At 43.9% G+C, this 10,904-nt stretch overlaps 1 protein-coding gene across 1 annotated transcript; it reads right to left on the bottom strand.

Moving 5' to 3' along the window:
- Nucleotides 1–1,844: 1,844 nt before the first annotated feature.
- LOC136645148 (protein NDNF-like) lies at nucleotides 1,845–8,242 on the bottom strand. The gene is made up of 3 exons (XM_066621392.1): nucleotides 8,058–8,242; nucleotides 4,666–4,799; nucleotides 1,845–3,190 (listed from the first exon to the last, which is right to left on the bottom strand). Exons 1-3 carry the CDS (start codon nucleotides 8,240–8,242, stop codon nucleotides 1,845–1,847), a joined length of 1,665 nt encoding a protein of 554 aa, XP_066477489.1.
- Between the last annotated feature and the right edge of the window lie 2,662 nt (nucleotides 8,243–10,904).

Raw genomic sequence — 10,904 nt, 5'->3', positions numbered from 1 at the left:
AGGCCATAGGGGACTACATAGGGGCTGGAAACATAAGTACAATTTTTTTTATTGACCTTTTCTGGCCTGCTGGTCCCCAACTGGCACGCAGGCTGCAGCAGCCTTGCACTGTGCAGGCCAGCCCAATATATAGTGGGTACTTTTCCTGTCATTTTCATGAAATTTCTTTCAGACTCTGCCCCTGTCCATATTAACTGGGATTTGCAAAATGGGGGAGGGTGGAGGACCTATTGATTGCACTTTGAAAAGATATCTTGCAAACTAAGGGCGCAATCCTGTCCTGCGCTGGAACAGACAAGCCAAGAGGCTTGCGCTGTATTCAGTGCAGGGTAGGAGCCCAAAGTGGCTCAGCCAGAGGTAAGGGGAAACTTACCCTATGGGTCTCCTTGGACTTGTACCACCTGCTGAGGTGGCACAAGTCCGAGGAGAGCAGAGTGGCTTGAAGCTGCTCTGAGCTCCTCAGGAACTTGCTTGGAACGAGCTTGGCCAATGCAAGACTTAGAGCCTCTGTCAGCCTAGAGGCTTATTCCACCCTCCGCGGGGTGGTGCACCTCTACACGCCGGCCTTGCCAACTCCCAAGGAGGTGCGAATGTGCTTTATGGCCCATTTGCAGCCCTCCTGGGCTAGTACAAGGGACTTTCGCTGGCCCAAGTGTTTTCTAGGACTGCGCTGCGCGCTTCCTACAGATTCAACTTAACAGTCCACCCTCCAGTTTAGTGTGTTGTAAGTGTTGAGAAGAATGCTTTGATTCTGACAACAGGGGTGATGCTATAAAGTGCTCTTAGTGTAATGCTTAGAAAAGTTTAGGAAAAAGGTCATAGGAGCAAGTCTACTTTAAGGACCAAGCTACAATTATGACAAATGCGTAACAGCCCTGTGTTTGTCGAGTTTTTGTGTAAGTAGCATGCCAGAGTGTTAAAACAAGGGAAACTGGAAAGGTTGGGAGGCTTTAGTATCTTGTCCCCAGTACTGTTCTGGTCCTGTCTGCAGGTCTGCTATATGCTACTTTTACTTGAAAAACTTCAGTAGAAAGACAAAGGAAAGATTGGTGTGATCTGTTGGTTGAGCTGTCATACTGTCCAAAGAGCTAAGCAGGAGCAACTCGGGTCATGCCCTTGTAGGAGAGACGCAAAGCCAAGCTGACAAGTGCTAATAGTTGTTGTGAGAGGATGGAGTTGTTGATGAGCCACCTACGGTAAGAGACCATGGGAGTGTGGAGAGGTCAGCTGGCAAGAATGGTTAAGAGAACCTGCCTGGGTTTGACTGACAGTTGCCTGCGGAAGCTTTTTGGCACACAGCCAGAAGAGACAGCCATGCCATGAGGAAAAAAATCTGGTAGACTGAGGGTTCCATGAGTTCCTCTCACAGAACAATTATTGTAAAAACCTCATTGAAAAATGATGGTTTAGATTTGCCTGCCTATGTTAACAGCCTTGAATACTGTGTGAAACAGACCGGGGGTACCATATATAAATACTTTAAATAAAATAAATTTTATCCAAAAATATAGTGAGGGGGGACATGACCAGGATCAGAACAAGAGTGGGGATTAAGTACCAAAAATAAAAATAAAAATAAAAAACCTTACTTCCCTGCCATAGTGTTTCATTTTGGATCCCTGGGCATGCTATTTACAAGAACTCTGACGACAACAGGGCTATTAATTCTGTGTTACACAGGACTGTAATCTAGATTTCCTCTAGGAAAGTTCCTTCTTCTCAAATCTTGCAGTTTAAATATTGTTTTTTGTCTTTGAACATGTTGAAAGTTGTGGACCATACATGCCTATCTATGGTGCTCCTTCAGCTTCATCATTCTTCAGGAACCAGTTTTTGAAGGACAGTCAACATTTCTTCCGAGTCTTTACAGCTTTACTGTAGTACCTGACTGGAATCCCAGAGGACCCAATGAGATAGACGTCGAATAAGTAAACAGTTCCTGCTTTGAGCCCCTTGATGGTTTGCGTTGTCACTGCTCGCTGCAGGTTGAGATCATGAAAGTACTTGCATAACACTTTGTCGCTTTTTTGCCTTGAGTCAGGACCTGAGCATCTGTCGGCATTCCTTGTTTCCATCCAAACCTGATCCTCCTCTATCTGTTTCTTGTATATGCAGTACTTGCTCAGTTCCTGTGTTCCTAGCCAGGCAATGGTGACTGAATCACAGGTCCTCAGTTTGCTGAAGGACTTGATTTTTAGGCTTTCTGGGAGAACTGGGAAGAAAGGTTTGTGGAAACCGGAGGACACCTGAACCTTCACAGATGTGTTTGAAGGCTCTGTGGATCCCAGATTCACCAAGTATCTATCTCCCAGCCTCCCCTTCAGCATGAAATGTCTCAAGCCAACAAAGCTCTCTGACATCAGCACTTTTCTATCCCTAGATATTTCAATTTGTACTTGGCCACTGCAAGACTGAAAGTTGAACTGAACTTGTTTGTGCCTAGCCTGGTACTGCAAGTTGTAGTGTTTCTGTTTTCTCCCATCCAGGATAAGTTGAATCACTTTCCCATCCTTCAGCTCAGTAACTTTGGGTTCAGGCTCTTCAAGAGTTCTGGCAAAAGTTCCAGTATAGGCAGTGCTGGCGTTGGTGAGAAAGTTGACCACAAAAACATCAAAGTAATACTGAGTGCTGGGAGTAAGGTTGGGCACTGTGTAGATGTTCTTGGTGCCCGCGCATATCTGCCTCACCTCCCCATTGCTAGTTTTGCTGATGAGGCTTAATTCACTGGTGGACAATGCCATCACTTGCTGGGAGTCCAGAACATGTGGAGAAAGAGAGAGTGCTAAAGCTTCTGGTGATTTCATCCCAGAAGATCTTATAGCAGTTTCTGCTGCACATAAGCTCTTGTAGTTGTGCTTTTCATTCACCAGGAGACAGTACTGGGTGTTTTCTTTGTACTGAAGGACAGTTGGACTGTGCTTCCAAGCCAGAGTTACTGTGGTATGGCCAACACCAATAACATCTATGCGTGGATCCACTGGGAGCTCTGGATATAGGTGTTCCAAAGTTGCACCAGTTGTTAGGTACACTGTGATATGGGTGTCTCGTTCAATGGATAAGAATTCAAGCACATAGACCACGGAATAGTAAGATGTTCCCATGTAGGTTTCCACAGAATTGCCTCTATAGCTAAAAAGAGTAGATGCTGTCTTTGTGGTCTTCTGAAATTGATTGTGACTGTCATAATCACCTGCCAGTGAAATATAGAAATGTACAGTGTTTAAATCATCCCCAAGGGGGGGGGAAATACTTGAGCTAAGAGTAGGATGTAGGTGGCCAAACTGCTACTGCAAAATAGCAAGAGCGTGTGGCACTTCTGGATGGTAGGCCTATGAGCTTTGCTATGACACAAGGTCAGGCCTGGACTCCTGCCTGTCTCTCCCATGCTACTCTGCTGCCACACATCTGGCTCTGTAGACTAGAGGCAAATGGCACTGTGATAGAGGCGTTATGCATGTACTGCAGTGCACCCTAGAACAGCACTGTTCCCTGCTTTGAATTTGGCTTTGAGGACACTTGCTTAGTTTGAAGGTTTGACATTTCTTGCTATGCATTGGTCAATCCACTATTAGACACTTTTCCAGCAAAAATCCATGCAAGGATGTGTACCATGAAACATAAAAAAATGACAAAGTATAAAAAAATCCAATTGCTATACCTATCCAAACAAATGGCTTGCTGGCTGGTCACCATGGGGACAAGTTCTCCTACTGAGGCTGCTGCTCTGTTTGATACAATGTTTGGAGCTTCTTCACTCCTTCAATATGCCCGTGCTCTCCAACATTTTCCACAAATGGAGAATAAAGCACTTTAACGAAAGCAGCTGGGATGCTTTTGGGCTTACTGGGAGTTTTAACTTCAAAAAGCTTTACCCCATATAATATTCCAAGATATTTTTTAAATTCCTTGCAGTGTCAAAAATGATCTGCAATGCATCATGGGGAAGGCTTCTTTGGAGAAGCACAAACCCAAAGTCACTCTGAACATAGTTGCACAAATTATTTGGATTCTTGTCAGTTACATGCTTGAGGTGGCAGTCCCATACACACTTATGCGTAGGTCCCTTTGAACTCAATGGGACTTATTTCTGAGGATTGTGTATAGCAGTGGTTCTCAAACTCTGAGGGAGTTTTTCTCCCTCAGTAAGTCTTTGTGGGGGAGGGGCTAGGGCAGCTAAGGGGCGAAGGGGGGTGCTTTCACTTACATTATGTAGGCAGGGCTGCAGCAAGCCCTGTGCAGCCCTCTGCAGCACTCCCCGAGGCTCAGAACGTTCGGAAACAGCAGGAGCAAAGCACCGCCTGCAAAAAGGGAGTGCTTTGCGCCTGCTTTTTCTGAATGTTTTGAGCCTCGGGGAGCACTGTGGAGGGCTGTGCAGGACTCCCTGCAGCCTGCTGCAGCCCTGCCTACATAATGTAAGTCAGAAACATCCCCCCTCACCCCCCTATACGGATGGGATCCTAGGGATCGCTTCCCTGCCTCTCCCCTTCCCCTTAAAGGGATGCGGGAACCTTTACACGAACTGGTGGGTCGTGACCCACCAGTTTGAGAACCACTGGTGTATAGGATTGTGCAAGCATGAATAATTGGAAATGGCAATCTCTTGGCTATTGGTTAACCCTAATGGCCAGACAATGCAATTACCATGTCATTTCATCTATCTCTTACCATGTGCTGCTTTTTTAAGGTAGTTTCCTGAAGTCTTATGCACCCATATATTCCACTCAATAGGGACGTCACATGGGGTCACTGTGACTGTGAAAGGTGCAGATGTTCTGCCTTCCACCAGAACAAAATAGTACCTGGAAATGAAATAATACACGTAATGTTTGAGTCCTGAGACACATTTGAAGTGGCAGTGTTCTAGCTGAATTAGAGGATACAAAGAATTTTGGTTCACTGTAGACATTGACTATGTTGTGCAGTGGAGACACTTCCCATTATTTACAACTTGGGTTGGAAACGGTGCACACATTCTACAGCACTGACTTTGAAATCATCTTTATGCAAAGCATGGAAATGCCCCTGTGTGTGATGGAGAGCACAGTCATGTGCAAGGTGTTGTCTGCTGAAGCAGGAGTTGGGCCATGTGAAGGAAGGGTTCCTGCTTTGACTTTGAAGAAGTGTGCGGGAACAGTTTTGGCTCACCCAAAACACAGTGTGGGGAGCCACTCTGCACCTTTCCCTCCATGCGTGCACGCATTCACACACTGAGGAACTGGGATTTCACCCTTGGTCAGGACTTTATCACTGACTAATATAGTAGTGTAGTGGCTAAATGTCAGAATACCCCCTTTAATCTCACCTCAAAACTTTGGATGATTTACCAAGACTCTCCTGACCAAAAATTCAGTATAGGACCTCAGGCAAGCTTCTGCCTTTCAGCCATAACCATTTACTTCAGGGGCCCTGGGACTGCTGAAACTGTCTGATGATATGTAACCTCTACTTGTATAGCTCCAGGCCTATTTTTCTATTTGGTAAATTCTTGTTTGTTTGGTACTGCTTTGAACTTTGTATTTCTATGTGCTTCTATTTTTCCACTCCAGAATGCAAACCCCTGCTTTAAACAAGCATCCTCATAAAATTTAGTCCATTTGCAACCAAGGCCAAATATTATGAGTTCAGGCTCGGCTGAGATGGATGTTCCTGAGGAGAGATGCAATTTTTGTAAAACTCCAATCAATTATCTCAATTTATGTCCCATTTTTACTGGCCTTGTGGGGATTATTCAACCTGTTCTTGCCATCATGTAACATATTATGTAATTTGGTATTATTTGGGGTAGTGTCCTTCATTCTGTCCGGAGCCTGCATGTGAAATGAACCATCTGGTTTGCTGTCTTTGGTCATTGTGCATGAACATGCGGGAGACTGAAGGATGCTAATATAATTAATTGATGTCTTAGGGATAACAGAGCCCAATCCTATCGAAGAGGGGAGTACTGCCTTGCAAAAACCTAGTAATCACATAGAACTTCAGATTCTAATGGATAACTGTTAATTATACATATAATGGAAGATGGTGAAGAATCAAATAATTTCATTCCCTTGTATTAGAACAAATAGTGCTATCAGCTAAGACACATATATGCCTGATTATACATTACAGAGACAAGCACAGATGAAAAACACAGATCTGGTTCATCTACTAAAGAGCTTTGTCTATGCTGTTCATAATCTTACAGCTCAATCTTATCCCCCGCCATGCTGTAGCATGCAGGTGCTCCATGGAGGCGTGCACTGCATGCTATGGGGGGGGGGGATGATCAGGGGGTCTATAAGAGATAAGGGGAAATATTTTCCCTTACTTTTCATAGCCCTCCTGATGATCTGAGGGGACCCAAACACCTATGCAAGCTTTATAGCTGGCATGAGACAAAGGAGAGCCAGAAGGCGGGATGGGCTGAAAAAATAGGGGTAGGATCTGGTGTGCTGCTGTTGGATCTACCTCCTCTCTCCCCTGACATGCCCCCAGTGTCTCCTCTGAAATGTCCCATTACCCCGCCTTCCTGCCCAACCCATCTGCCCACGCAACTCTTCAGGTGGTGGCTGGTCACCTTGGTGGTGGTGCACATGCATGGTTGCCAGCCATTCATGCTGGTGGCCCCATTGTGCACATCACTGCTGCATCTGCAGCACCAGTGGCAAGGGTCTTCTACTGACAGAAAGCTAACTTCAATATGCACGTGTGCTCAAGGCCTCATACCAGCACATACCCTGGCATCAACGTGACTACCCTAATACAAGCACTAGCCAGCCCATCGGCACCCATTCCTATAGCTCACACCAGCACCCACCATCCTTGACGTACTCTAGTGGGGAGGATCTTGGGAGCAGAACTTTTCGGTTCCCAGCTGTTTAGAAGAAGTGGTTCTCTTAGTAGCCACATCCTCTTCTCACTCATTATCCAAGACTGTAAGTAGGAAGAGGATGGGCACTGTCCAGGCAAGTCACAGGCCAGGACAGGTGGCAGACGGAAGTGGATATGGATAGGTACAAGTTTCCCAGGTCTGCTGCCTGAAGCAAATGCATCAGCCAGTCTCATGGCAGGGCAGGGCTGCTCTAGGTTAGTACATTTGGGGTGTCATTTTAACTGCTGTCTTTCCCTTTGAATTTGATACGAGGACAAATTTTGCCAACAGATATTTCATGTACTTTAGGAGTGTCATTAAGCCTGTCATCTTCTGCAGGTGTTCCACCAGAGAGCTACAGCCTTTACTGCATAGTACTATGAATTTTTGACTGGTAGTGAGCAGAGAATAATGAAACTAAGCAGTGGAAATGTTGCTAATACAGAAAAAGAAGGCAGATCTTCAGCCCTGCACAATGACCATCATCCAGAGAAAATTAGTCACCCATAAATTCCATTGGAATCAATCAGATTAGTGTGACTAACTTTCTCTGGATTGGTGCCAAGGGCTAGGGAAAACAGCTTAAATAAGACCAGGCATGTTACTAATACTCTGTCTTTTAAATGACTAACTTGAACAGAATGTACCTTGCATAATGTCTGCTCTACTTAAGAGAAGGAAGGTCTAATAATGAACCCACGTAATGTACTGTTGGCCTTGAACCAATACTACTGTCTTGTTACAACTATTGCTCTTTTACTTTCCATTCACTTTCAATACTGGCAGTCCCAGCAAGCCTTGTCCTAATTACATGGATGCCCTGGATGACCAATTTTGTTCCCTCCTCCTTGCCTGCTTGGGTCTGTGCCTTTCTCCCTTTATGGCCCATCCGTTGTCCTCTTCTCTTGTCTTGAGAGTTGTGAAGCGCACATAGAACCAAGTTTTCTGAATGCCAGATGGGCAAAATGGCTTCCTGGAGTTGTGAACAGGAAGGAGCAGGGGCAGGCCTATGTCTCATTCCTGTACTAAGATGGTGTTGTGTTCGTTCTCAAGAGCTTGGTTACCCAAAGATGGCATAGCATTAAACTACAGCAGCAGTTTTGCTTTCAAAATCTTAAAATCTCTTTTAAAGACATCCCACCATATATTTATGTTAATATACTATTTACCATGTGAGGTGATGAAAGAACATGTAGATGCCCCTTACCTTTTAGGTACATCCTTTAAAAGGTAGACAGTGGTTTCTTTGCCATCTGCGAGAATCAACGTGTGATAAAAGTTGAATAGATCACTCTTGAAACTTTGCTGTAAGCTTTTGGCTTCCTCCAGGGAATGGTAGAAGCCCAGGACGAAGACAAGCCAGAAGGGAAGGCAAAACTGGGATCCCAACATTGTCAGAGCTTCAGGCCAGGGAAATTAAAGACAGGAGTAAGCTATAGAATCGCAGATGACAAATATAACAGAATTTGTGTTTTTGGGATCACGTTTGTATCCTGCCCCTCCATTTCACTTTCCCACCAGTAGGGAATCTACCTAGAGAAGGGGTCAGCAACTGGCACCTCTTAGAACAATCCTGGCCTAAAGGACGCCACATAGCCTGCCCCCCTGCTATTGTCAAATGCACAGGTGAAAGGTGAAAGGGGAAGGGAGTAAGCAGTATCTGTGGCAATGGGCCTTATCAGCAAGCTTATGTGGTCACTGGTGTTCAGACTGTTGGCCTTCACTCCCCTCTCATCTTGCTCTTAGGACATAACTAGTTGCTGACCTGTAGTCCCAGATCAAAATATGGAGGGTCTCTGCTAAGGGTAAAAATGACAAGAGGCTTCTCCACAGCTTGCCAACAGCTCCCGATGGAGTTCCATCTTTCTGGACTGAGAGCTTCCTGCTCATATGCTAGCTACAGTTTAAACAATGGGGAAGGATGATCAACAACACTATACAGCAAGACAACCCCCATTCATCATATACTGTATGGGTATTCTACTATTGCCTTTCACTCAGGACTTTTGTTAATACATGTTTAAGCCACACTTGGAACTGATTGCCTTGATCAAGGTCCTTACAAAAAGTACTGGAGTTATGATCCAATTGAAGCGGATGTGTGTATATGGGTGGGGGTTGTGTCATTCATCATCAGTTCGTTGTATGCATTCTATGCCCTGCAATTGCATTTTAGGCAATGCTTCACATTGCAATGGGCCCACATGGTGGGGAAAAGAAGTGCCTTTTCTCCTGGTGTCTGTGTTTCGGCAAAGCATGATTTCTCTGAAACGAAAGCACTTCCTTCTGAGAAGATATCTGGATTACCACAACTGTTGAGGTATAAACTGGTCATCTGGGAAGATTATTGGTTTAAATGTTAAGAGAGAAAAACAGCAGAATAAGGGACAGAGTGGGAAAGTTGCTAAGTTTGAAATAACAGTTGCAGAACAAAGTGTCTGTAGGTAGGGGGTGCTCTTGGAATGGCTTTGGGGGGAAAGCCTTCTTAAACCAGCCCACAATGATAAATAGTAAGGATGGAAAGTGGAAGATCTGATTAATGAACAACAAGAGATAGCACAAAGCTGGAAAAATACAAGAGCAAGGAAAATACTTTGCAGAAATGGTTTTTCCCCCCAAACTGATCAGTAGCTCAGTATACCCTTACAAGTCCCATAAAATGAAAAAAGGGGGGGGGGGAGGTTTTGCTTAATATTTCTGTCTTGGGACAGTGGTTTCTATTACCGCCGTATATCTGAATTCACCAGTCAACTCTTTGTCAGTGATAACAGCCAGTGTATTTCATCTACCAATAAACAGATCACATTCCATTCTATGCTCAAAATATTCTACTAATATCAGATTTGAAAAAGCCTAGGTAAAGTTTTAAAGCTGGAGAGTAAATGGATTATAATGTATGAAAAGAACTATTTCAACATTTATAAGCAATGCTTGTAAAACTTGTTCAGCATCTCAATCACCTGAATAAAACCTTTGGTTTTAACATACTCATCACATACTGAACTATTCATGTTTTAGCTTCTTTGATCAAACTTTATCTTATAAACTCAACAGAAATGCAACAACTTCTAACAAGGAAACTCCAAGGTTTTCAGTGCTTGCTGCCATTTGAAAAGTAAACAATGGTCATATAAGGCATTACCTATAAAGCTGTTTCAATCAGAAAATGAGATATAATAGGCTTATCTCAAACAGAATATCATCTTCAAATCTTATTTCTTCTTGATTAAATACATACTAATATGCATACATTGGAAATACATTCTAGGGGGGAACACCCACTCTCTCTACTTGGTTACTGCACTTACCTTTAGACAGATGCTATCTGGGCAACTTTTCCCAGTATACAGAAATCCAGATGTTACCTAATCTTTTTGAGATCTTCTCTACTCGATGAAAACAGAAATCAGGACATCTATTTAAGAAGACCAAACCGATTTTTCTATATGTTTCAAGCAGAAGGGTGAAAGTAAAATGCCTTCAGTTTTACAAGCAGCAAGAGTCAGAGAAAAAAAGTTTTCGTATTTTTCTTTAAACCTGTGCAATTTGGAGATCTTCAATCCCAAATGGTCCAATTTCTCCAGCTCTTTCAGGGGGGATTATGACTTGATATTCTTGAAATGTTGGCTTCCTTGCTCCAGGAGGTGTCAGGCAGTGGGCTTGGCTGGAAAGGAGCACATGCCCCACTGGTGGCTGCTGAGAGAGGAGGTCTTTGACAGAAATGCAAAAGAGGATCTGTGCTTGAGGTGGAGGGTGTGTATGTTCGTTTAACCCTTTTGTCGTATTGGCAAGCCAAGAGCTTGGTTGTCATTCTCCATTATATGGGAGGGAAACTTACCAAACTCCCAAAGCAGTTCTCACTCAAAGAACTGCAGCCCTGCCAAAATGTGTTTTTAAGGAACTTTCAAATTAACTGATCTTTACTTGCGTGCAGACCTAAAGCAATGCATTTAACATTTGATGATTGTTTTATCACCCTAATCCTAACGTTTGCAGTACAAGCAAATTTATTTTTAGGGTGGAGTGTAAACTGGGCATAAAAAGAGGCCTGATG

This window comes from Tiliqua scincoides, chromosome 3 (assembly GCF_035046505.1).
Source record: "Tiliqua scincoides isolate rTilSci1 chromosome 3, rTilSci1.hap2, whole genome shotgun sequence".
NCBI classification, from domain to species: Eukaryota; Metazoa; Chordata; class Lepidosauria; order Squamata; family Scincidae; genus Tiliqua; species Tiliqua scincoides.
The sequence above is the reverse complement of the archived record's forward strand: the minus strand, read 5'-3'. Positions and strand labels throughout refer to the sequence as shown.

Excerpts from the sequence above, each read along its gene's own strand:
- LOC136645148 (XM_066621392.1), bottom strand. The coding sequence starts at position 8,242 with ATGTTGGGATCCCAGTTTTGCCTTCCCTTCTGGCTTGTCTTCGTCCTG. Across the intron at positions 4,800-8,057 it reads TTAAAGGATGTACCTAAAAG|GTACTATTTTGTTCTGGTGG; the intron begins GTAAGGGGCATC and ends TTTCATTTCCAG. Across the intron at positions 3,191-4,665 it reads CCTTAAAAAAGCAGCACATG|GTGATTATGACAGTCACAAT; the intron begins GTAAGAGATAGA and ends TTTCACTGGCAG.